Here is a 27,922-nt window from a genome sequence, read left to right as displayed (position 1 = left end):
ATAAAATTTCCATTCCAATTAATGACTTGTTAATCACCTATTGTGTAAATGCTAATTTAATACTAATTTACAAAAAAACAGAAGTGCAATTTGCATTTGAATTTAGCAATGTTGCAACACTTGATTTAGCAAAGAAAAAAAATCTTGAGTAACAAATTTAAATTTGAGAAAAACATTCCTATCTGATCCTGGCCCTGGGTTCTGTGAACATTATACTGTGATAGTAAAATAATTTCATTACATCGATTTATTATTGTTTTGCTGTAATGACCTCTTTATAATATCGAAAAATTTCACTGGATTATGTTTTAAAATATAGTTTTACTCAGTCATGCTGTTTCTCCACTGAAGCTGGTTAGGTTAAGACATAATGAACCGGCTCTCCATGCCTTGAACCCCAGGCTTTTGTATCCAGTGTGCAGTTTCACAGTCACATGACGCAGGTCACACTAAGAAGTGACTCACTTTAAGGAAGGAAGAACAGCAATGCTGACTCATGATTCAGTTTCGTTTTAGACAAAGGAGCAATGAAGTATTAAAACCTGGATTCTCCTTTCTAAACCTGCAGAGGGTCAGGCTAGCCTAACCCTCTGTGTCATGTTGTCATTGTAGTTATAACAGACATGCCCAGACACGTATGCATTAGCCTACATATATTATCAGTATTATAAAGGTATTTCACATCACACACACACAACTAATAATGATTTGGGAGGAGACATGTTCAAACATCACAGTCTGAGCTGCTAAATTTTAAATCCCAGAAGTGTCTTGTAAATATTTAAATTAATACAGGAAGTTATGCAGCCCTTCCGATCCTTAATGTGAAACAGGCAAACTGAGCCGATCCAAACATTACAGCCCTTCCGATCCTTAATGTGAAACAGGCAAACTGAGCCGATCCAAACATTACAGCCCTTCCGATCCTTAATGTGAAACAGGCAAACTGAGCCTATCCAAACATTACAGCCCTTCCGATCCTTAATGTGAAACAGGCAAACTGAGCCTATCCAAACATTACAGCCCTTCCGATCCTTAATGTGAAACGGGCAAACTGAGCCTATCCAAACATTACAGCCCTTCTGATCCTTAATGTGAAACGGGCAAACTGAGCCTATCCAAACATTACAGCCCTTCTGATCCTTAATGTGAAACGGGCAAACTGAGCCTATCCAAACATTACAGCCCTTCTGATCCTTAATGTGAAACGGGCAAACTGAGCCTATCCAAACATTACAGCCCTTCTGATCCTTAATGTGAAACGGGCAAACTGAGCCTATCCAAACATTACAGCCCTTCTGATCCTTAATGTGAAACGGGCAAACTGAGCCTATCCAAACATTACAGCCCTTCTGATCCTTAATGTGAAACGGGCAAACTGAGCCTATCCAAACATTACAGCCCTTCCGATCCTTAATGTGAAACGGGCAAACTGAGCCTATCCAAACATTACAGCCCTTCCGATCCTTAATGTGAAACAGGCAAACTGAGCCTATCCAAACATTACTGCCCTTCTGATCCTTAATGTGAAACAGGCAAACTGAGCCTATCCAAACATTACAGCACTTCCTAACTGGCTGAACCAAAGCAATATGGCCGGTTTGCTGAGAGACAGCAAGTGCTGCTGACATCTTAACGTGTGTTCTGGGGGTGTTTGCAATGCAGCATTGCGCAGACCCCCTACCACCCCTTAAGGGGGCTGTTAGCACAGGCTTATCATCTGCTCCTATCAAACTGGCAGCATCTCCCACTTCAATTTTCATACATAATTTAGCCGGAAGTTTATCAGAAATATGAAGAGAAACCAGCCTCAATGAGTTTACGAGAACGAGATGCCTTTAAAGGAGCACATCACAGCTGGCTTTAGGGAAGGGAAGGCTTTTTGCTGCCAAGCACAAAACTCGCAGGCCAACCCCCCCCCCCGCCGCCCCCCCACCCACGGGGATGATGGGAAAATGGGAAATGGTAGTGGGCAAGAGGGGGAAAGTGCCTCATTTAGACCGTAATGAGGAATCACTTTGCCTTTAGACTTTTATTATAAAGGAGAAATTCGGCTTATATTCAGCCTTCAGTCTCAGTGGCAAATGAGTCTCTCAAAGGGGTCAACAGTCAATAATATTCCTTAACTGCCACCTTAATGAAAAGCAGAGGTCTCTCCGTCGGGACAGGGGAGGGTTGGCCGTCCCACCTGACTCCAACTGATGTTCTGAGGCCCCCACCCCCTCCCCCCCCGCCATGTTCGCAGTTATTCTGCTGCAACGTGAACATTTGCGCTCGAACGGCCGCACTGATGTTCAGCGTGACGGGGGTTTAATCAACGGCGATGAGCTCTCTCTAGCTGCCATTTCGCACGAGCAACGGTTCGAGTCGGACTGGAGAGGATGAGACAGCTATGACCCGCAGAGAGCAGGGGGGGTGCCCACTGAAATCCTGGAGCCACAAAAACATGGCGTTTCTGCCAAATCGCTCAATCTGATGCGGCCACATTTGGAGCGCATTTGAATTTAGCAATGTTGCAACACTTGCACCTGCAGTGGATGCTTCGGGGAACACCACCCGCTCTCTGAAATCACGTCCAGGGGGGTGGCTGGACACTCGCACTGCACAGCGCCGACCCCCAGGAAATGTAGCTCAAATGAAATAGTTCCACTAGGTTGTTTCTTCAGTTTACTTGGTTTGGTTTTGCCTAAAGCCAGAACATTCCATGTGAGAATAACACACAAGTCGTTATGTATTATAGAAAAACTGCTCTAAGAGCCAAAGTGGATGCTTAAGATCTGTCCAGATCAAATCCATGAAGCGTGCAGCGCGAGTCAGACATGGCACTCGCAGACAAATCACTCCATCCTTCAGCGGTCCAGCAGGAACCCAGAGAGGCCCCTCGTTTACCTGCGTGCGTCAATATCACCAGAATTTTTTAGAAAACAGCCAACCATTGAAAATCCAGTAGCACTGAAGCATGATGCTCCTACACGGCATTTCCAACAGAATAATAATCCCTTATTAATGGTCATGGGGAGATTCTCTTTTTTCCAACCAGATCTTACTCTCCATGAGAGACACATACGGGTGGGAGCAAGTTTGGGGGTCACGGGACAGGGTCAGCCAAGCATGCAGTATACCTAGAGCTGAGGGCTTAAGGGTCTTGCCTATGGGCACACAGATTTGTGACAATTGCACGGAAGCTGGGCTCAAACCGGTGATCTTCTGACCAGAGGCACCCAGGCTTAGTCCACTGAGCCACATGCCACCCTGTGGAATCCAGGTCTTACTTGACTTATTCGATTTATTTGGCTTCATGTTGTTGCCAGGGTATGATCTCATGCTGTCTTTGAATAAACGCGGCAATAAATAAATGTAGATAGACGGTCATTCCTCTCACCCGTAAGGTCGTCTGTGGGCCAGGAGCCCAGCTCGCACGCTCGGCAGGTGTACTCATCGAAGACAAACTCGTTCTCCTTGCAGGGTGTGCAGGTCCAGCAGCAGCTGACCTCACCTTTGCGGATGACCTGGGAGGGGAGGTAAGCTGTGAAAGCCGCGCTATGGACACGGTGTGGGTCCGGCCATACTGGCCAATTAGAACACGCCCACTCTCCCAAAATCAGCTGAAACTATATCTTCTCATTAAATTCACAGCAGGTCCCACACCCAAGACCGCAAACGGGTCACGCGGAGAAGCTTCTGGAAAAAGTGAGGTTGCCTGAGACCCACCTTGATCTGGCCCTTGTCGCAGGGCTCGCTGCACACCGATTTCATCATGGTGCTGCGGTTGGACCAGATCTCGTCATCGTTGATTTTCAAGCCGCTGTTGTCCCAACTACCCACATTGATGTAGTTGTAGTAATCCTTACCCATCTTCTTAAAGTTCATGATCTCGTACCTGGGGGGGGGGGGAAGGATCACACTTAGGCTTGGCAAACAGAGGAAACTGGAAGTGACTGATTGGAGCCAGATGAACTTCTCTGGGGGCCCTAGGGACACCTGACTATAAGCCCCCCCCTAGCGGTGGTGAAACCTGCCAAGGTGGGGTTGAGGGGGGGTTGGGATGCTGGTGGATTAATTGGCCAGATTTAATAAGGGCGATGCTATAGCCTCAGGCGGCCCGTGCATTAAACCGCCCCTGGACACAAATGATTCTTGCCTATTTAGTTCAACTGAGGGGTGAAATTAATACAAAGTAAATGAATAGACAGACAGAATTCAAGGGCATTAAGGACAGGAGACACCCAGACAATGGAAGTCTGTGAAGGAAGACTTGCTCAGTAGGGGTGTAACGGCAAAATCCATGATTCAGGACAAACCTCGGTTTTGGTTCATATTTCAGAGCAATTTAAGTGCAGCAGGAAAATCATAATTTGTTTTGAAATTATTATTACAACTGCAAACACAAACACAATTATGAACAGCTGTAAAGCAAAAGCAAAGCGTCTGTCAGTGTTGTATGAATAACTAAACCTAAGAGACACTTATTTGCACATTGTAAAAATAAAACGCAAAATGAATTCAAAAATAAACAATATAACTATAATAAAAATCATAATGGATCAGATCCTGTCTAAATCCCATGTTCTCTTCTAACAAGTATGGGCTCATAACTGTAGGGATAAACAGCATTCCATCCTATCTTCCATCCATCCTCCCTTCCATCCATTTTCCGAAACCGCTTGTCCTATTCAGGGTCTCAGGGAGTCCGGAGCCTGGGATTAACATCCCATAATTATTGTGGTATAAATTTCCCATTAACTCCCCAGAGAGACCATACAGAGGCTGTTTCTGCCTTTTGCTTCCTTTGTGTTTTCAGCAACATATCCAAGTTTAATATAACAGAGCCGGCAGACAGTCTTGGTCTTATCTAAGTCTCTCTCTCTCAGGTGTTTGTATAATTTATTGGGAAACCAAAATGTTCCCAAACTGCCGATTATGACTCCGACTGGCATTAGCCGTAACCAACTCACAGCCACGAATGGCATAATATTTCCGTGTTGGACATCTACCTGTGAACCAAAAATTATGTGCCAAACAGCACCTAATAAATACCATCACAGGCCCATCGCCTAGGGTCAGGCGGGCATGGGGCATCTGCCATCTCACCTGCCGGGGGAATCCCCGTTCTCGTCGAACAGGATGCCCTCCCCGGACACCCCCGTGAAGTTGGTCTTCATCAGGAAGTCCAGAAGCTTGCGGCCGTCGATGGGCCTCATGGCTTCACAGAGCCCCGAGACGCCCGGACACAGCGCCCTCTGCATGTTGTGCAGCCCGTATGCCATGGAGTAAATGGCGTTGATGACGAAGCCCATCTTGGTGTCCTGGGTGTACTGCTGCCTCAGGGACTCTCTCTCTGGGTTAATGTATAAAGATAATAGGAGGATCAGTTTTGCGTCGCAATTATCAGCAATTATCATCGTCCTATTAACTGTGACAACCAGTCTGCCACCTGCCACGAAACAAATGACAGTAAAAGAGGCTGCCTTGCAATGCTCAACCCTCCCAGCTAACACCTTTTTTTTCCCCGAGACAGGAAGTGTGGATGTGATCGAGCCAATCGCTTTCTGCGCCAAGGCGTCCCAGTTAATATCCTCGGTGACACACACACTCGGCTGCTCCCGCCATTCTGGCCAGTGGAACGAGTGCAGTATTGGTTTTAGGGTTAAGCTGACTGCACTCATGGAGGATTCATCACCATCTCCTGCAGCGTAACAGGAAAGCACTGTCCGGCCCAGAAGACGGAGGCGGCAGTGATGCAAGCTCCCAACGCGGGGTTAAATCCTAGACGGGGCCCTGATCTATTAACGGAGGATTTACAGTGAGGAGTCCCCAAACTGAGCTGAAGAATAAGAGTCAGGACAGCCAGAGCAGCATGCTGCCACTGTGGACACCGGCGGCCCCTGCAGGTCGGCTGGCAGAATGCGACAGCTGTGTTTAGAGTTAATGAAACATCCTGCAGGTCTTCCAGTCCGAAGACGAAGAGCTGGACTGGACTGACTGGCTCCTACTACAATCTTTCAGTGTAACACAGTGCAAAAGTACCAGGCTTGTCTACAGCAGCCCGGACTTCACTGCCCCCCCCCCCCACCCCACGACTCCACCCGCTTTTGAGGGGGGGGACACCTGACTCACACATCTGCCATTCCTACTCCGGTGTGTGTCGTCCACAGAGAAAAATGAGAAACATTAAACGCAGTATTTAATATCTCTAGTTTTTTACATATTCAAAGGGTGTCATTAACACCAGTGCCTTTGAAGTGGCTTTACAGTTGCGGGGGGGGGGGGGGGTTTGAATAGCAAGAAAAGGGGCACATTTACAAAGAAGAACCTTCCCTTGTTTGAAGGGTAGAAAGAGGTGAATAAATAAATGGGGCTTCCTGATGAATGGGGGAACCTCCACAGAGGCCTTAATCAGCATAAGAACGGCAGTGAGAAAGGCCTCTTCGAAACCCGGGGACCATGATCCCGACTGATGCATTTATCCCGGTTCCGGAAACGCAAAGAAGAACACAACAAAGGCCCATGGGGCAGGTGTCTCTCGGCCTCTCTGAACGGGCCGGCAGCACACGTGACCGAGTCTGAATCATTTTACCTCGCCTGGATTTTATTTATTTTATTTCCTTTCACTGTCTTCCAGGACAGTCGGTCAGGCTGGCGTAAGATGGCTGTAACCAGGCTGTAAAAAAAAAAAACAGCTGGCCCCAAATCCTGAGGGCTGAAGTCGGGAGATACACTCCCCCACTCCACTCCCCCCACAGGAAGGTGACTGAACCTGACTGAGCGCTTGGCACAGGAGCGACGGGATACGGCTTAATCACCGCGGCGAGACAGCGAGGCTGAGGGTGGGCGGCCATCTTGGGCTTGGGGCAGCGCAGCACAGCACTTACTGGTACAGGTGCGGTTGTACTTGGTGTTCTCCTGCAGTTGTCCCCGCAGTCGGCACTGGAAGCGGTGCTGCCAGAACTCGGGGAACCAGGGGTTGCGCGGGTTGTTGTCAGGCCGCAGACGCAGGTAATAGTCGTCAAACCACTTGACGTCGGCTGACTGCAGCTTGATGGTGATCCCGCCTGCGGCCTCCCTCACGTAGCCGTCGGTGACGTCGTGGCGGTCCGCCCAGCCATCGCTGTGGGCAGGCAGGTTAACTGCAGTGAGGCCGGGATTGCGGCCAATTTACGCGGCATGGCGTTTACGCCCCTCAGGGGTGCAGGATGCTGCGTTCTCACACTGACGCCTCGTATGGGTGTTCGGTGCGCTGTTCAGCTGGACATGAGCGGCTTTACGAAACACCTACCCCTCCGAGTCAGGCTCAGATCAGTAACTACAAGGCACCATGTTTCCACACAATAACAAACACGAGGGGGCGGGTGTGGGGGGCGTTACTGAACACTGTAACATGAGGCGTCCACCCGGGCTGTTCATAGGCGGAGCTTAACTGAATGTCGAATTTCATCAACATGCACAATTGCTTTGTTTTTTTTCCTCAAGCTTAAATCTGCCTCCTCATGCACCAAGTCTGGACTCTCGAGGTGAGATTCTGGGAATTCCCTACGACTTATTGCCAGATTGGGGCTGGATCCATGCATTGTTTATCTACAGTATCCCATTCTCACATTACAGCCACACGGCTGGGCTTGGGCTGGGGTCTGGTCTCTGCTGTGTGTGTACATTCTGCATGTTCTCCCTGTGCTGCTGGGTGCTCCGGGTTCTGTGGGGTCTGGTCTCTGCTGTGTGTGTACATTCTGCATGTTCTCCCTGTGCTGCTGGGTGCTCCGGGTTCTGTGGGGTCTGGTCTCTGCTCTGTGTGTGTACATTCTGCATGTTCTCCCTGTGCTGCTGGGTGCTCCGGGTTCTGTGGGGTCTGGTCTCTGCTCTGTGTGTGTACATTCTGCATGTTCTCCCTGTGCTGCTGGGTGCTCCGGGTTCTGTGGGGTCTGGTCTCTGCTCTGTGTGTGTACATTCTGCATGTTCTCCCTGTGCTGCTGGGTGCTCCGGGTTCTGTGGGGTCTGGTCTCTGCTCTGTGTGTGTACATTCTGCATGTTCTCCCTGTGCTGCTGGGTGCTCCGGGTTCTGTGGGGTCTGGTCTCTGCTCTGTGTGTGTACATTCTGCATGTTCTCCCTGTGCTGCTGGGTGCTCCGGGTTCTGTGGGGTCTGGTCTCTGCTCTGTGTGTGTACATTCTGCATGTTCTCCCTGTGCTGCTGGGTGCTCCGGGTTCTGTGGGGTCTGGTCTCTGCTTTGTGTGTGTACATTCTGCATGTTCTCCCTGTGCTGCTGGGTGCTCCGGGTTCCTTTCGCAGTAGGATGTGCTATGTGTATGTGACCTCTGCCCCATGCTCTGTGCTGCCTGGGATGGACTCCAGAGCTCCCACCCAACCCTGACCAGGATAAGTGTGTGGAACATGGATGGATGGATGGATGGATGGACAGACTTCAAACTGATTCCAAATTGAATTTAATATGATTTATGGAATCATTATGAAATACTACTACTACAACTGCTGCTACTACTAATTATAACAATGAAAGAACAACAACAATAATAATAATAATAATAATAATAGTTAGACTAGCTTTCAGCCCAGGAGGTCATACAGAAGCCCTGTGGTCTGAACCCTGGATCACTGGCTCACGCGTCACTGGCAAAGCCCCCCACCCCTGCCTGAAAGAGGAGGGTCTCTGCCACTGATGAGCAGCTATAAGACTCGCAGATGTTTGGGGTGCGACCTCAGTCTGACAGGGCAGTCGATTCATCTCCCTGTAGCCGATTCTATGCCAATAAAAATCCCTACATGTTGACTACAGGGATACTGAGGGTCACCTGCTGCCGTGCAGAAGCAGCCTAACAGCACAAACACCTGCCTCCGAGGAGAACAAGAGCACCCGATAAAAATAAAGAGAATTACTCCTAAAAACATCCACACACACACACACACATCCAGGAGATTGTCTTCAAAAAATGCAGATGTCTCCTTCACAGCAGAATTCCGGAAGCTAAATATAGTATTTCCCAAAATAAGCAGTCTCAGGTGTTATTTTTCCGAAGATTTGTGGTGGGAAGACGTTCGTCTTGGAAAACCCTTCAGAACAACATGAGGCACATAGCGGGGAGGGTGACATTCGTCTGTGACAATGACAGCAGGCGTTAAGCACAGACACGGTACCTTGAACACTGGATGCATTTAAAAAGGTGGCAGATGGATCAGTGTGAGTTTATGCTGACACCCGCGCTCTGAATGTCATGCGTATACAAACCCCACGGCCACCAGCCCAGTCATACATCAAACCCTTAACCATCTTCTTTCCCATAAACCCAGGATGTCTGTCTGATTGAGATCAATTGTTCTGATGAAATATCTTCATGTACAGACAATGGATAATCAGCTATGCAACTAAGCATAACTGTATTTAAAATGTATTTTTCTGTCTGTCTTATGTCCATATCTTTAATAATCTTTAAATGTGTTACAAATTTCTATTCTGTTTATTACTGCTTTTTGCACTAACACCAAAACTTCATCACAGTGTGTGACTCACAGATCACATAGCTGAAGATGACAATACTTTGAGATAAACGACAGTTTTTGCCCCTCAAACCTGAGTATTGCCCATCTTCATAGCGAGGTCTCCCTGGGCTTTAGCTCAGCTGGGCACAATCACAACAGAATGTGAATGTGCTGAACTCCTGATCAGCTTTCCATGGACCAATGTCATCTCGCTGTACCCTCACCCTGAATGCTGGGGTCTCCGCAGACCCCCGCGGAGCCCCGTTCCCCACGACACGGACAGACGTGGGGCAGCACTCGGCGAGGATGGGGTGCGTGGCAGGGTGGGCCTAAGCAGGGTAGGGTGGAAAAGGCAGCAAGCGACAGTCTCTGCATGCGTGAGCGGACAGAAGCGCTGAACTCTCGAATCACAGCAATGCCAAGGCGAACATTTGGCACCTAATCGTTTATGAGACGGGGGCCCATATGGTCACTCCGTTCCGGCGTTAAATTAAACATTTTACGTCTCAGAAGAATAGAAAAGCTTGCCTCAGGACGTGTCTTTCTGCTTTTTGCCATCCAAGGCACCCAAAAATAAATTACTCCCAAACTTCTTCTCAGAGGAAAACACCACACAGTCATCAATAAATTACTGGGACAGAAGTCTGTTTATCTCCCAAGCCTCTGTAGATGGTTTTTAACTGAGGACACGGGAAGAGAGAAATCATCAAAATGTCCATATTCAGATTTGTCTTGATAGGCTGACAGGTTTCCGTCTTTGGGAGGTTTAATGTGTTAATGTTTTGCGATATACGGGTAGCAGCATCTGAGGATCATATCATTCAAGCAATGTAAACAAAAATTTACACATGAATGAATGACCGCCGCTTCAGACCGTCACACCGGCGCGGTGTAGACACCCATGATGGTAGATGGTCAATCTTCATTTTAACATCGCTAACGTTTTTGTTGCCCCGAATCCGCTTCCCCGTCACACCTGGATCGCCAGCCTCGTAACTGCGGCCCTCCAGTGAGGACAGCAGACCTATCATAGTCAGACAGTCCCCGCTGTTAAACTGGGTCACGGATCACATTTACTGCCTGGGCGGCCAGAGGCACCAGAAGCCCCCGTCAGCCTGCATCCTGCCAGCCGAGCCCCGGTGGCAGAGCGCCACGCTGCCCCAGGGACGGGGAGGCGAAAGCGTCCGTGAAGCCGTCTGGCAGATGGCACACTGCCCCCCCTCCCCTCGCCTGGCTGGCCATCCCAGTAGGTCATATCACTGCGAGGCAATCCGCACGGGGCACCATAACCTACCCCCCCAGGTCACCGAGCCTCCGATTGTACTAGGTATGCCGGTACCGGGTCAGATCTGGCAAGACGGCTGAACGGGAGCCAGAACCTAGTGATGGCATGACGAGCACAATATCGCTGCAGCCTGGTTAAAGAGGGTCTCAGCGGCGCCCCCACCTGGCGGACATTGTCTCCTCAGAGAGAATCCTGAAGGAGCGGCTGGCCCTTAAACATAAATGGGGTCGAGAGGCATAGGAAGTGAGGGAGGCCAGCAGTGACACATGCAGACCTGGAGGGCAGGGTGACATACTGCCTGGCAGGGTGAGGGCAACCGCGCTGGTGCCACACTAAATACCCACAATGCTCTGCTGCTGGAATTTAGTGCCTCCTGGAAAGTGAGCCTCCAGCCCCGAGCCATTTCTCTCATCCATAAATCACATCTGATGCAGCATTTGTGGGGAACAAGGTAAGGAGGTGGTGAATGTAAATGCGAATAACAGGCACAGTAAGGACGAGTGCACTGTATAAATGGCTTCTATCAGGGCACCAAGGATGCGTAGAAATGCATTGCAAAAAAAAAAACTAGAGGGGAAACAGACCTTTATATCCCCATGCTACTTTTATTCCAGTGAAGGAAACAGCGGCTTAGGTAAGGCGACGCGAGCCAGAGAACTGCAATTAACCACGCAACGTGAAGGTGGCCTGTCCCCCTTAATGCTGAAACATGCAAAGCAGCGCGGAGACGCCAAGGGCTCTATGATCAGCGACACCCGGAATCCGGGGCTGGTGCCCATTCAAGGGGCAGCAGGTTCAAACCCAGAAAAGGTCCTGCTTACAGCAGCTGAGCAGGTCGGCTGAAGGGAAAAATCTGTTATAAGAAGGTAAAATGCCTACAATTTTCTTAGGAAAATAACAGTAATGATAAATAATAATGAATTATATATGTATTTACAGAGTCGGGGTTTCGGTAACGGTGCAGTCCGTGCCGGGGGCGTTAATGAAGGTTTTTATGAGCTCTGTTGGATAAGCGATAAATTCTTAGCGACTGTTCTGTGGTCAGCGGTGCGGAGTCCGCCTTGCCTGTCACCTCGTCACGGTCCACGTTTGCTCGGTCGCTCTATCACTGGAGGAGGAGTGCGCGGTCGCTGGCGTGAGCGCTCACACGGCGAAAAGCTTCCCGGCATCCTCGCACGGGTACATGCACGGGGGCCGACACACACAGCAGCCCCCCCCACACACACACACAGAAAACCCTACACAGCGACTGGCCACCCACATTCAGTCACCCCCCCCATTGCTGAGCTCCTCTTACCACAGTCCGTCATACACCAGTGTGGAGTGATCACCCCCTGATCTCTGCATGAGGAGAGATCATTCGATGGGATCAACACGGGGGGGTGATCATTTGCAGGGGGGTGTGATGGCAGGTGGCAGGAGACCTCACCCTTTTGTGCCAACATGGATGTGTTTCTCGGGTGTTATAACCTCCAAAATAAACCAAACCGCCTCTTCACGCTGAACTCCCGTTAAAACGAGCACAGCCCTCCTCCCAAACACGTTTCTCCTCTCTGTAAAATCAGGATGGAAAACAGAGCTTCTATTTTTACAGTCGGCTCCTATCCGGGTTCCCGGAGCTACAGAAAAGCGATAACAACAAGCTAGACCCCGTGATTAACCGTCTGAAACCCTAAATATGCAGCGATTACAGTCACACGCCCCTCCAGTGTCTCCTCCCTACCGAGACAGAGAAAAACCCGCAATCTGACACGATTGCTGGATCCGGCCAGAACCAGCAGCGTCAGAGACGCTCCTGATCACCCATCACCCCCCCCCCACCACCATGGATCCAGATCTGGTGACAGAGGGGGCGCGACCTCTGCTCCGTCCCACCAATCAGAGCGAGCCAGAGCACTGGGAGTTCCATGGGGAAGGTTTGCCTATCAGCAGAGGCCGTGTTTTTGACGCGCTGGGGAGACGTTTTTGTTCAACAACCTCCGAGCGAGGTGTTATAAATATCCGCTGTGCCCTCGTGTTTGCGTCGAAAGTGGCAGGGCGCCGTGACAATAATTCATTTATCATCCAGTTTGCTCAGTCCTCTGTATAGATAGACTGTCTGCTGTTACTGTTACGCTTATTTCAGGAGTAAATCCGTTTTCATTTTATATTACGTAATTACACTTTGCTTTATATATCTCCTGCCACGTCCAGCTCTTCACAACTGCACCTTCATCCTCCCCCTCCATGGAATTTGAACATGGTTTCTTGGCCACTACGCCACCTGCTGCCCGCAATGCAGAATAAACAAATCTGAAAGGGCACAGGAGATTAAAATTTTGAATGGACAAATTTAATTGATTTCATTTGTTTGTGTGACGCTTTAATAACCAAGCGGTACACCCCCCCCCCCCCCATACACACACACATACAAACGCTGGTAAGGGCTTTAATGAAACCGCTCTCTCTGGTTAAAAGGGGGCGATAGAGAAAACAGATGAATGCATGGACAGATGTGTAACTGAAGAGAACAAAACACTAAGAGAGAAACCTCATTAGGGAAGGTGACCAGCTCGAGCGTCGCGGTTTAAAAGCGGCCATTCATGGTTTGTGGGCTTCGGTGTGGAAAAGGCTTCCTACCGGTGTGTCATCCTGTATAATAAGATTCACCCCCCCACACTGGATGTAAGGGGGGGAGGCAAGATTGCAGCCTTTTTTATCATCCTTTATAATACAAAAAAAGTGAGAGAAGAAGAACAAAGAACTACCTGCATTCGGCTAAAAACCCGAAGCCCGGAGGCTCGTGTCCAACTGCAGAAATCCCTGTCTTACAGATTTTTCCTACACCCAGTAAATAAAGCTTTTGCTTTCTGAATGCGCTCTGATCGATCTCCCTCCCGCACAGAGCTGAGCGCTCAGGGCTGTAATCGATTCGCACCCCTAGCAGCCACCCCGATCTCGGGTTCGACGCCGAGCCCCGCAGCCGCGGCACTCAGAGCGTGGGAGTCTTCCGGCTTTTATTTACAAACAGAAAGGCTTGGCAGCCGGGCTCCTTGCTGGTGCGGTGGCCTCTGTCCAGACGCGCCTGCAGCCGGCCCACAGCACAGGACACAGTACCGGCCGGTCTTCAGCGCAGGATACCAAGTCAAGCAGTCTACGTCTCCACCCTGTCCCAGACTGTGACGACGTTTCGTATCGCGTCTCCCGGAGAAACACCAGCTTCCGGTTCATAATACAAAAAATCCTACAGCCCCAGTTAGACAGGAATCTGAGCCTGAATCCATCACCTATTTTCCAAAAATGTGTGTGTGTGTGTGTGTGTGTGTGGGTGGGTGGGTGAGTGAGTGCGTATGTGTGTGTGCATTCATTAGTCAGTGTGCACCTTTGACTCAGAGTCCCTGAGAACTTATAAATTTCATAACATATAAATTTCATAACAGCAAAATGACAACTATGTCATTCTCACACGAGCGGCTTTAAGTAATCGACACCAGAACATGTGAAAGTTCTGCGTGTGTTCTGCATACTTTCACAGAAACACAGGCCGTGTTTCACGCATGACACAAGCGTGAAGGGGGGGGCGCACAGTAGCAGAGGACACGGACGGCCATTAATCTGCGAGCCGCAGCCTTGGCCAGGTGTTCCGGGACGTGAGGAGCGGCCATCCATCCAAGCGCCCCGCCTGCGGCTGGCCCTAATTCTGACAAACGGCCGGCCCCGTCTCAGCCGGAGATGGGGAGACTCAAATCCGAGGCCGACGTGTCCCACCGTCTCACACGAAGCGCCTGGCGTCTGCTCCCCAACCTCCGTCTGGCCCAGGCATCTGATGCGACCAGAGCGTGTCACAAAGCAGCCTGATGCTCGAGGCAGCCGGAAGCAGCCGGAAGCCAGCGTTCGGTTCTGTGTCTCCAATTAAGATACAGTGAGATTAGCGGACATACGCCTTCGTTCCAGTGTCTTCATCATCTGTGCGGCGGAAGCCCGTTGTCATGGAGACAGTGTAACTAGCTATGGAGCTTCACACAGCAGCATAATGCCAGAGTAGCTACTCAACATAGCAGTTTGCTAATAATAATCATTTCAGGTATGCGGCCTGCGCCTGACTGGTGACCAACCTTATGGCAGATACCAAAAAAACAACCATCCCTCTCTTTTCGCGACGGGGGGTGACAGGATGCATCGGGGGGGCGAGCTGCAGCCATTTTGTTTGCATCAGGTTCTGATAGAGAGACCGTGAGCTCGGAGTCACTTCAGGAAGTCACGCTACCACTCAGCATGGCAACAGCACGCTTCGGGAATTCTGTGTCAGGAAACCTGCTCGAGGATGACATAAAAGCCCATAAAGATTAAAATACTGCGAACGGGCAGGCACGGTGGCGATTTCACACAGCCCTTGGGGGCGCTAGGGCTGGGGAATGAGGGACGTTACTGCAGTCATCTCTGGCAGCCCATGTGAAGTGAATCCTTTGTTGAAACGGCAGCTAACACAGCGCGCCGTGTTACGCAACTGCTTGTGTGGGCGTCCTCATCTTTCAGTGCGTACAGAAAGGGTTTTATAACCGGTCCTCTGTGGTGGGGTGGGGCGGGTGGGCATTAAACTGAGATTCAGCTGGGAGAATTTGTGAGAGTCGAACCTTTAACCCTCTTCAATACAGATTTCCACACAGCACACATTTAATTCCCGGAATAAGACTAATTTCCTGGTTCATTCAGTACAAGTACGTCTGAAACACGGACATATTCATAATTTTATATCAATATCTGAGGTTTCTTCTTTTTTCTCATAACATTTCATAATGAAGGCAGCTAATTAGGATGTTACCCCGAAGAATCCATTTACGAGTATTTCCTGTAGCGATTAGCCCATTATCCTGTTAATTTGGGCTAACCGGAGAGAAATATCGTCTCTTTACTTCTCATTCTAGGACAAAACTGTGCTGAGACTGTAAATATCAGCTCTCTAATTTGCTTTGCGTCTCCTGTGACCTTGAGGACAGCAGAGACTGGTGGCAACATTGCCTCTTCATAAGTTACAGACATCCCTTGGAATACTCCCCTTCACAGAAGCGCCTGTTTGGTGAGGAGGGATTGCTTTATGGGTTTAAACGAAAACACACAGCCGTCAGCTGCTCCCGCAATCCGTCGAGGCGTATGGATGCTACTGAGGACTTGTGGTAATGGATACATGCTCGGAAAATGTCCTCTCAGTGCACCTGGGGGATCTGACTGTCAAACAGTGGATGCAAACAGAATCACTAAACATACAGACCCTGGGATGGGCAACCCTGTTTACCCCAATCAATCTGTGATATTAATAATAATAATCACCCACATGATGTAAATCCTAATGCCTTTCATTGTGTGACATTACAGATCATAAAAGCCACCAGGAGCATGTAACTCATTCCATGCTGAACCATTTGCAGAAGATAGTGGAGAAATTAGGCTTCAGAGCTTGCAGGTGGTGGGATCACTGTTACTCGCTGACTGGTTAAGCCTCCGTTCATCCTGAGGCAGTGGTTGGCGGAACGCAGCAGCCCCACCCATGTCCTTTCTGGTTAACTGTGATTTGCGGAGCACATTTAGCCCCTCCCACTGTAAGTTCTGAAGGCCTCCATCTTCTTTGGCTGCATTTCTGTGGAATTATTAAGAATTCAGACCACACAATCAAACGGTGTAACACAAACAGAGCTAGCCCAAATATTTGCCTCGACTCGCTCTTTTGATAAGCACACAGAGTCCCGGATAGGCCCCACACAGCTCCAGCCGACCAAACAGAGGGGCAGTGGGAAGGCTTCCTAATGTCGCTGAGCCGAGGTGGAGGGTGGAGGGGGGGGTCATGTCGGGAGAGCTCCAAGCTAAGGGCCGCCGGGGGACCGAGCTGCCGTCCGCTGTCAGAGACGCCGGTGGTTTGTTTGTTTTCTGTTTGAAACCATTCTGTTTTTCAAAAAAATTCCCGCTGTATCTTCTCACGATCGCCCACGGACACACAAAGAGCGAGTTCAGAGCGCACAGCATGAGAGCCGCCTGGGTGATTCACGCCGATGTGTGGATAGGCCCACCTGGGTCCTTACCAGATCTCCAGTATGGCCATCGATGCTGCCATGGCAACCTGGCACAGAGCCCCCGGGTTCCGCCGCGGCATAAGGCCCCCGCCGCTCCGCCCTTCGCCACACAGATGTTTCCCTTCCGATTCCCCTGCAGAAACTCATCGCTGTCAATTCAAAACCTACAACAGCTCCCGCCCGGACTGGACCGGGTCAGTGTGTGGGATACCCACCATTCAGATCTGTCGCGTGTCTTCTGAGAGATGTTCTGATGCCCTTGTTGGAACAGAGCAGTACTAGAGTCAAAGTCTGATGGTCCCGTACCCAGAAGAGCAGAACATGCGGCATGTAGGAGTCATTTGAGAGGGTTAACAGTACAGCAGTGGCTAATCTAGATTAGTACACACCTCCTTGTTATGGCACAAGTACTTGGTTAAAACGCATTTTCCTGAATTCCACAACCGACAGTCCAAAGCAGGAGCACCCCGAACTGGACCATCCTCCCTCGATTCTGGGTTTACTGTCCCACGGTCCCCAAGGCCACTGCAGAGTAGACACAGGAAATGAGTAACGATTCACCCCTGGTGCTACTGATTGGATGGGCAGCTCTAGGTGTGTGTGAAGCAGAAACCAGGAAGGAGAACCAGGACTCGGGGACCAGGAGTCGGGGACCAGGAGTCGGGGACCAAGAATCAGGGCAGGAATACAAAAACGTGAAAGCAGACTGCGGTCTCTCAGCATGCCGGCTGCCCTAATGTCTGTGGGCCGATAAGGCAGCTTATTAAGTGACATGAGATGGGCTCACTTCCAGGGGGGTGAAGTCATGGGGCCGCCCGCCCTGACCTTGCAGGGGAAGCTGAATCCCCGAGGGGGCAGGGTGGCAGTGGTGGCAGTCTTGCCAACGTGGTGCGTGCTGAAGCTCATTTGGGAAATGTCAGCCCTGTCATGGAGATGCGTGAGGCAGCCGACACGCTTAAGCTGATTACAGGCCGAGAAGCCGAGGGGGCATTTGAACACAGGGCACATCCAGCTGCCCTCCTGCCTCCGCAAAAGCCCCAGCGAGGCACTCACACAGTCAGGTACCTCTTATGCAGGATCACAACACGGGGGGATGTGCGGATGCAGTGATCGCCGGTCGCCTGCCCGTCCCAAAGTCCTCTAGGTGCCAGTCGGGCCCCCGATGTTGACAGAGACTGAACTCTGCCCAAAGCCGTACTCACAGCCGCTGGCAGCAGCTGAGGAGCCCGAGGCAGGAATCCACGTCTTCTGACTGTTCCAGCTCCATCGGGGGAGTTTCCCAAAAGCCTCGAGGGCGAGATCTCAATCAGGTCCTCCTCATCTCTCTAAAAGGGCCTGGTGGGACTGGTCAGCAGAAGTAAATGTCTGCTCTTCATTTTAGGGAAACGTTCCAAATCCCAGCTTCAAAAACAAACAACAAAAAAAAATACAACTGAAGCAAACAGCCTGCAACAGATGTTGATTTATCAGTGAAAACAGCTGCGTGAGGGAGGTGTGCCGTGCCCGGGGAGAGCGGGCTCACACCCAGCTGATCGCGGGGCTGCTGAGTCATCACAGCGCTTCTGAGGGATGGTGATACAGCATGGAGTTGGGGCTACAGGTGATCTCCTCGAGGGGAGGGGGGATGCAGGATGCCATGTTTGGGGGCCTGTCGGACACTTTCCCGGGATGGATAAACGCAAACGCAGCACCGAGACCTTTAGGGCCTCTCTGGGAGAGACAGAGTCCACGCTGGAGAGGCCTCCTCTGCCTGGACAGGACAGGAGTGCCACACAGCCCCAAACTGTCCATGTCCATACAAGGGGGAGACTGGGGGTGTGGCTTACTCTCCTCCAATCAGGGAATCCGCAGCTGACAGGAGGATCACTGTGCTTATAGCTGAGGTTTTTACACGTCAGTTCGAACAGTTCTTGGAGGTGCAGTGTTCCAGAACATTCCAGTCACGCGTGCAGTTGACAGTCGAGGTTTAGTTGAGGTATTCCCTGACTTCCTCATATTTGTGCAGGTGTCTGTTACATGTGCAAGCTGCTAGGATGTTTGATTTGGCCCCTCCTCTTCCTCGAACAGCACATCCCCCCCCCCCCGCAGTGACACAGAAGAGCGCCATGGGTGGGGTGTCATGGAGCCAGGAATGCAACTGTAGCTCCCTGATACACCTCTGGAAACACACCGGTCCGGAAACACCCCCGCTCTGCTATTTCCTGACGGTAATTACCGGTGACAGTCACACCGGTCGCCACGGCTGTCCGTCAGAATCACCCACCAGTCGCCTTCTATTTCAGCTGATGAGCCCCGCCCCCCACCGACCCCCACAGACGCACACACACACTACCGTGAAATATTTTAGCAGTTAGCATCAAGCGCCACCAGCCTCCCAGCCACCCCCAACCCACAACATGCCCCCGGGTCCAGCTGCACATTTCAGCCCCCATCCTGGAGACACAGCTCGTTACCTTCTAATAACCTCCTTCCTCAACAACCCCCCCCCACCCCCCCACCAACAGCCAGGGGCCGCCGAGCGCCAGCGTGCAAAACAACGGATGTCAGTACCGGCCGTGGAGTTACCGCAAGGCCGCTAATTAGCAAGGGACTGTGGGAGACAGCGGTGAGGAAGCGGACGCAGGTTAGGGTGCACAGGCGTTTGACGTCCATTATCGCTGTCACTAATAGTTACCCATGATGCCCTGCTGTCAGTACAGTACTCAATAAGCATCAGATCAGTCCCCTCTCCTTGGCATATAGATAAATGGCTACAGATCAATAGCACTGTCTGCCTAAAGAGCAATTCTGTGGCAGCTCACTGTCCCTCGGCCCAAAACCACCAGCTAGAGAAGAATTCTATCAGGATAAACAGGTATTATATTTCGAGGTTTTTATGATGATTAAAATGGTCGATTTCTGTTTCATGAATTGTCAGGGAAAACAACCGTGAAATGAGCGGGGGAGGGGGGGTTTCGGCATCATCCCGAATCACATGGCTTCTGAAAACACGCCGTCACATGACCTCCCACTCCCGCTGGCATTTTTGGGAAGATACATGGAAGAAAGAACCTCGTGGTTCCTACATCATGGGAACAGACCACACCAGCACCATGTGACCAGCAGCAAATACAGGTCCCCAGTGTGCAGGGCAGGTAAGGGGCTAAACCACCCCCCCCCCCCCCACCACTGCAAAGGACGATATCACAACCCCCCCCCCCCCCGCACCACCAGTACCAGTACCTGTCTGGTGCAATTAACTAGTGAAGCCCGCCTGCCCCCGTCAGACAGTCGCCATGTGGTACTAACTCGGCCCCCCCACACTCCCACCTTACAGAAACAAGATTACATTAAGAGACAGTCATTATCCAAGAGAGGATGTAGGAAGTCATTTATAAACACATCCCTCAGCTGCTGGGAAAATAACAAAAGGAAGCGTAAACAAAGGCACGCCGTCGTCATTCCGGCGTCATTAAGCCACGCGCGCGTTACTGCCTGTAATACACAACAAACTCATCTCAGGTCGCACCTCTTGCTGATCAGCGGCGCACCGCACACGCAGAGACTCATGCCGTCATGAAAGCGTGGGCTACGATGCCATAACAATAATTATAATAATTACAATAATAATGTCTGTTTGCACATATGATTGAATGTATATCTTATGTTAAATTATTTATTATTTATTCATAATTGTTTATTTCCTCATTTTTCAGGATGTTCTGTTCGTGTACTGTGCACCTTTTAATGTTTATTTGTCTTCACTGCTCTGTGTGCAGTCTTTGCATTTTCCATAGTTTTGCTGTATATATTTGCTTGTCTGTACCTGGGATTAGTACATTTAATCTTATCATCTTAATAATAGTAATAATAATGATAATAATAATCTCTATCGCAGACCCGCGTGCCTCTTCATCAGGGGGCCTGCAGGGCCTCTGCCTCCACCCCCCACCTCACTAACATTTTCACTGTGATTTAAGGGATTAGCGGTGCACTTTTCCTGAACCCTTCCCTCTGCAGGTAGCTGCACAAATCAATAAGCATGTTAGGGGTGCAGGACCCCTGACTGTCTGCCTGTTATTCTCTGACAGCAGGACTATCTCACACATGCACACACACACACACACACACTCATTAGCTGGCTTTCCAATCCTTCAATCACTACTATAGTAGTAGTGATTTCTCTTAACGAGGACACGAATCCCCTTAATGAATAACATTTTTTTGAAATCATGTCCTCCTCAGTATTTAGGCTTGGCTAAATGAGCCAACCCCACATTCCATCTGAACCTCAAGAAAATCAGATGGACCAAGTCGGTAGCTGGAGTTTCCGGAAGACAGAGATTCCGGCTAAGGCTCTAATGGCCCGAGCGCGGTACGGCCCTTTGTGTAACGCACATCAAGAGAGCGCCAATGAAGATAAATACCCCGGAGGCTAATGGAGGAATCGACCGGTGCGCTCCAGTGCCAGTGCTGGACTCCAGTGCCAGTGCAGGACCGCGGTGAGCCGCCAAGATGGAAGGTGGCCATGGCCAAAAGGCAGGAGCGCCTCGAAGGACGAACAGCCTCCACATTGATCCACACGTCCCGTGAAGGGAATGGGCAGCCCCTCCGCACACACCAAGTCCCCGCTGACACAGCGGCACACCGGTACAGACCTGCACACTCTTCTGCCTGCACTGGACAGTCCGGAGCCAAATCGGCACACCGGCACAGACCTGCACACTCTTCTGCCTGCACAGGACAGTCCGGAGCCAAATCGGCACACCGGCACAGACCTGCACACTCTTCTGCCTGCACAGGACAGTCCGGAGCCAAATCGGCACACCGGCACAGACCTGCACACTCTTCTGCCTGTACAGGACAGTCCGGAGCCAAATCGGCACACCGGCACAGACCTGCACACTCTTCTGCCTGCACAGGACAGTCCGGAGCCAAATCGGCACACCGGCACAGACCTGCACACTCTTCTGCCTGCACAGGACAGTCCGGAGCCAAATCGGCACACCGGCACAGACCTGCACACTCTTCTGCCTGCACAGGACAGTCCGGAGCCAAATCGGCACACCGGCACAGCTGTACATTCCCAATAACTGCCCCACTGATTCTTCTCACAATAAATTCCTAGCTCATGCCTGAGGAAATCAGATATTATTTGAGCTGCCACACACCCAGTTAAGCTTTATGGCTGTGGCTGAGGCACTGTGATCTGAGGAGAGGCAGCAGGTCCCACCACCGCTCCCCACGTGACATCCACGTGACATCCACGTGACATCCTAACTCACGAATCTTCCCGATTGGGTTTCCTGCAGCCCTAGCTGGGCGTCGCAGAGAGGGCTGTGTGCGAAAATGCCTCTCATTAGCTAGAGCCTTGTACTGTAATTGGCCTCGGCATTTAAGCCCTCAACTGGCCTTTCTGATCCTTTGAGGGCTGCGTTCTTCATCGCCGGCAGACAATAATTACACTAAGTGGGGCCCATGTCAGTCTTGACTGGCTTCTTCCGCTAACAGCAGTGATTTGCATGAAGAGGTGAATCTAATGGCTGGTAATGGGAGGAGCATGGCTGGGGGGGCGTGTTGGGGAGACGTCAGGCCGCACCTCCAACAAGAAGAACCACCCCCCTGACGCCTCATGTTCAACTTTTACTGCTTCTTTCAGGGTATGTTTTGCACTCAGGTTATCAGCCGACTGTCCTGTTGCCGGGGCAACCGTCGACATGGAGGCCTGGATGGGGATGTGCGCGTGGGCATCACACCTCTGTGGAGATGTGCAGCGAAGCCTGTCTCTGTCAGCTGTGCTCATACCTCCGGCTTGGCTCTGGAGGTCACATGTAACCTACAATCTGCCTTTAGGTGGAGAGGCTACAAACCCAGTTACAAAAGATTAAGTCTGAACTGTAGACTCTCATGCTATGTCTATATATCTTTGTTAAAAATTGTATATAAGGATGGGCCGATCCACATTTTTCCAGTTTTGATCCGATTCCGATACGATATCCGATATGATACAGATTCTGATACAAGAGCTTGTTTTACTTAAATACTTTAATATAATAAATTACTATATGTTTATACTTTATATATCATCAATATTTTTTAAAACTAGTAAATACAAATGAAAAGATTAAGACTAGTAAAAATCTCAAATTAGGCTACTAGGAACGTACATGACGTACTGCTGCCCCTTGTTTGACCGTCTTGTTTTAAGCATTTTTGCTGCATTTGCAGTTGAACTGGAGTGTCTTCCAAAAGCGGGGATACGCAAGGGGCGAATGATAAAAACGCCCCACAATTTCTCTCCCTCTGGCTACAGCGTCACTTACACTTCACTGCGATCGCAGCCCCTCCTGTATCACAAGCTGTAGCCAGTGTGCAAAACAGCCCAAGTCAGCGACTCCTAAATCATTCACTGCTTTTTCATATTACTCACGTTGTCTCGCACAATTGCATGCACTTTTTTGATGAGATTTTCCACTAAATGCTGCTTCCGAAACTTTTACAAATATTGAAAGTCACTGTGCTACTAGCTGTTGTTAAAAGTGTAACACACTTCCAGATCATCACCCTCATATCTGATGTCACTCCTCGTACTGCAAAGGGTATACACGTGATGTCATAGCAGGCGGAAGTCACTGCGCTCACACCCACTGAGTGGAAAATTGACTGAATGCAGTGTTAGTGTTCAGCTTGAATGCCGCAAAAAACACATCTAAAATGGGAAAAAGCTGTCATGCGACTGATTATACAAATCGATTTAACAAGACATAGGAGCTATCTTTTTACAGACTGCCAAAACTAAATAAGTAAGTATCGGACACGGATCAGTCAAATATAGCCAGTACTCAATCCGTCTAGCAGGTCTGGATTGGTGCCGATACCAATCTGAATATCGGACCAGTGCATCTCTAATTGTATATTTGCATTTTTTTGTTTTATGTGTATTAAAGGGTGTATGTTTACGCCAGCAAATGTAACCCTAACCTCTGTTTTCATCCCAAATCCCATTCAAAAACATTCCAAAGAGTCAGTCCTGAGTGTGCATACTGCTGTACCTCGTGTTCCACCTGCAAACAGCCCCCAGTGCACTACTGGTGCATCGCCTGTGCACTACTGGTGCATCGCCTGTGCACTATTGGTGCACACTTAGAAAACGTCATGAGAACAAAAGGCAAACTAATGGGGGAATGGGAAAGAAAAGCAAACCAAAGAGCATGTGAGCAGCATCTCCCGCCATGAGGACAGACAAGGGCCCCGTTAAATTCACCCGCGATTAGTGCACTGCTCCGGAGCATGGTGAACACAGCCCCCCATGCAAGGTGTCCCCAAAGCAGTGAGAAAGAGCCTTTGTGATGGTTAATTAAGAAAGAGGCAAATTCATTTGTAAGGTGAGATTGAATTGCGACAGAGGCTGTCTGAGGGGGTTTATCTTTTCGAAAGAAACTTCCAGAGGACACAGGGGCCTTCACAGTAATAAAAAGCCACCGACAGCAGAACATACAGTCCAATTTACATTAAATTCAGACCATAATTGTACAAATTAATGCACATTTGAGGGACTGGTGTCCCGATGACTCTAGACAGAGAGAAAACGGCAGTTAAAACGTACAGTGATGCAGCGTCAGGGTCAGCAGACACATCAATCTATCATTAAATTCATATTAATGTCCTTAAGATATTACGAAAGGGAGAATAGTATTTGCGTACTTTGTTTGCCCCACGTTGCTTTGTTTGCATGTGCACTCTCTTCAATGTACTCTGCTTCCCCTGGGGATCAATAAAGTTTCCCAATCATCTTAAAATGAGCCATAACTATTGTACCTTCAGAAAGGAGGAACATCCTCTATGAACCAGAAGGAACCCGAAACGAGGAAGGCAGCAGCCTGATCACCGCGTTACATGTGAGATGCCGTCGCGACGGAGGGATAAATCCCCCCCCAGGCGATGCTCGGGGCTCATCGCCCACACCGATAGACCCTTCAGCCTGCATGAGTGTCTGTGGAGAGAGATGTTTACCCAGGTCTGGAGATAGAGGCATAAGGTGGCGGCAGTGGAGCAGCAGACGGGAAGTGGCCATCACCAAGCCACATGGGGTCCCACAAGGAGGTATGTTAAGTGTCACTTCTCTCCCGCTTTGTGAAGAAGCCACTTGCCATCCATCCATCCATTCTTCCACCCGTCCACTTGCATATCCAGTACACGATTGTGGGGAGACAGACAAGCTCTCCCAGAAATACACAGTCTGGGGAAATGGCCGGCGTGGCGGAATTATCAAAGCGCGGCGGCACGCAGGAGTCTCACGAGGGTGACGAGGAATGCGAGCCACTCTCCTGGCTCCCACCTGCATCTTTCCCAAAATAACACGCTCGCTGCTCTCGAAACTCCATGGTCGCTAATTATCCGGCACTGCTGTAGACCAACAAACAATTAGACGAGTGAGAGCGCTTCCGATCGCATCGAGCGACAGTCGTGAAGCCCCGGACGCCAGCTGACACGATGCAAGCGACCGATACCCATTCGTAGAGGGTCCAGCAGCTGTCGTACACAGATGTGAACGCTGGTTTTAGTGCACTCGTGTTCCCGCGACCAGCGGCACCATGACGGCTTACAGCGGAGCGCGACGCCTGCGATACACAAACACTGGTCCATCTGCAAAGAGAAATCCATCCTTGGTCGATAAATGCACGCAGTACAGGCCTGTTTAGTCTGCGAGTGTCCGCTGAGAGATAAATAAGTGCTCCATGAGAATTACGTGGAGATAGAGGTACGGTGGGAGAGCACTGGGTGTCCAGATGAAGTGTTCAGATACGAATATCTTCCCCCAGCCATGAATTTTGCTGGAAAGCCAAAGTGCTGCAGTAACAATGTTAGCAGGAGAAGTGAAAACTCAACCAGCTTACAATTGGTGGGTTTTGGGTCTTGAAGAGCGTTGAGGAACTGTGAACCAGCAACTGAAACTCCCTGCAGGTTAGCCCATGTATGAAAATGACCATGTCCACAACTGTGATAAACAACCCACAGTCCTCAAGGCATCCCCTGCAGCCCAGGCTGCAGCTCTGCACCATCTCGAGGAGCTTTGGTTTACTGGCCCATCACGACCTCTGCCCGTCGACCTGAGAACGAGCCTTATCTGCTAGGCGCAGACGAATACCGTGCACACAAGAGGCAGCCGGGGCAGGGAGCGGCGAGACGTGCTGCAGCCTCACCTGAATTAAACACGGCCAGAGATGGTGCGGTGAGTGGGGCTACGGAACGTCATAGCTACACACAGGCTGAGCCTAGTTACGCTCAGACACCAGCAAAATAAAATGATCTTAGAGATTTTAATTACAGATGAATTGCTGTTTTTAAATTGATGTAAAAAAGGAAATCTGCACTTCACTGAAGCTGACAAACACTCTCTCACTGTATCACTGTATCTCACTGTATCACTGCTGCACATCCTCTCCCCCTCCATCTCCCTGTCTCCCTCTTCTCCACACTCCATCTCTCTGTCTCGCTCTCTTTGTATCTGTCTCCCACCCCCCATCTCTCTCTCCCTCCCTCTCTTCCTCTCTCCCTCCTGCCCTCCCTTTATTATTCTCCTCATGCGTCGCTCTGTCGAGCCCTGAAGGAATGGATCCTTGTCAGCTTCTTTGAGGACACAATGTTGCAGAGACACACTCCTTCCGGAGACCGGAGTGTTGAGGGCTGATCTAACCACCAGCCTGAGGAATGGTAAACGCACCTTCGCCGACTCTCCCTGAAGCACACCGTGACAGACGGAAAGCTGGGTAATGACAGGTAGATATGTGTTTAAAAAGATCCTTTTAGTACCCGGAGCTTTTTCAGTACAACTTCTTGTCAAGTTGTTTTAACAACCAACTTTAGAAAAACATTGAGAAAATCAGGTGTCATTTTTTTCCCATTTTAGTCACTGCATTCGAAATCAGCAGAACAAACCTCTGGAGTTTCTCCCAGAGCGGTATCTGGGTATCATGGTAATTAACAAATCTGGAAAAGCGATACCCTCAAAAAAGCAGTCAAATTACACTAACATTAATTGTGTCTAATCTTGCAAAATGTAGTACTGAATATTTCCATGGCAACCATCTGCAGATTGGTTTAGATACCAGGAGTGATTATGAGACTTCGCCTGGAGATGCCGGTGCCCCAAAACAGCTTAACCTGTTAAACTACAGCATCACACAGAGATTCCCTCACACTAGCACTGATAAGACTGAGCACTGTGAAGCAGGAGTTGGGCCTTATGGTTTGAGTCCATGCGTTGGTACCTTCCTGGCGCAGCACAATGGCCGCGTGGCATTCCCACTTTAACCTCCCCCACCTGTGTGCCGCATGCGATGGTACGGCCCTGGCTCAGCACAATGGCCGCGTGGCATTCCCACTTTAACCTCCCCCACCTGTGTGCCGCATGCGTTGGTACGGCCCTGGCTCAGCACAATGGCCGCGTGGCATTCCCACTTTAACCTCCCCCACCTGTGTGCCGCATGCGTTGGTACGGCCCTGGCGCAGCACAATGGCCGCGTGGCATTCCCACTTTAACCTCCCCCACCTGTGTGCCGCATGCGTTGGTACGGCCCTGGCGCAGCACAATGGCCGCGTGGCATTCCCACTTTAACCTCCCCCACCTGTGTGCCGCATGCGTTGGTACGGCCCTGGCTCAGCACAATGGCCGCGTGGCATTCCCACTTTAACCTCCCCCACCTGTGTGCCGCATGCGATGGTACGGCCCTGGCGCAGCACAATGGCCGCGTGGCATTCGCACACGTAGACACTCCCCAAGGTGCTTTAACAAGCATGCAGTCCTTCAAGATTAATAACACGGCAAAATACCCCAGGTGCCAGCAAGGTCATGATTCTGATAGGAGGGCTTGATGCTTGTGGATCCAGCTTAACGCTGCTCAGAACCATTAGAGCACCTTTCTGGTCTGTGGCACCCCAGTGAAGATCGATCAGGCCTTGGACTCGGCCTTTCAGAGATTAAAGAAGCCTTAGATTCCTGCAACCCCCCCCCCCCCCCCACATGCTGACATGAACATGCACTGGAGAGGCAGAGGTCAGAAGTCAGAGGTCTGTGGTCAGAAACATCTCCTTCATGCTGTCTCCCTGCTATCTTCTGAGCTCAC

General features: G+C 50.3%; 1 protein-coding gene across 3 annotated transcripts in view; it reads right to left on the bottom strand.

Moving 5' to 3' along the window:
• Window positions 1-27,922, bottom strand: part of grm5b (glutamate receptor, metabotropic 5b) — a 56,515-nt gene that overhangs the window by 5,622 nt on the left and 22,971 nt on the right. For all 3 annotated transcript variants that reach the window (XM_023792687.2, XM_023792685.2, XM_072701746.1), the window contains exons 4-7: window positions 6,873-7,108; window positions 5,092-5,338; window positions 3,712-3,880; window positions 3,383-3,509 (exon numbers count right to left, since the gene is read on the bottom strand). In XM_023792687.2, the coding sequence (XP_023648455.1) occupies window positions 3,383-3,509; window positions 3,712-3,880; window positions 5,092-5,338; window positions 6,873-7,108 (779 nt within the window). The remainder of the gene's footprint in view (window positions 1-3,382; window positions 3,510-3,711; window positions 3,881-5,091; window positions 5,339-6,872; window positions 7,109-27,922) is intronic.

Source organism: Paramormyrops kingsleyae, chromosome 17 (assembly GCF_048594095.1).
Source record: "Paramormyrops kingsleyae isolate MSU_618 chromosome 17, PKINGS_0.4, whole genome shotgun sequence".
NCBI classification, from domain to species: Eukaryota; Metazoa; Chordata; class Actinopteri; order Osteoglossiformes; family Mormyridae; genus Paramormyrops; species Paramormyrops kingsleyae.
This window is presented reverse-complemented; position numbering and strand designations above follow the sequence as displayed.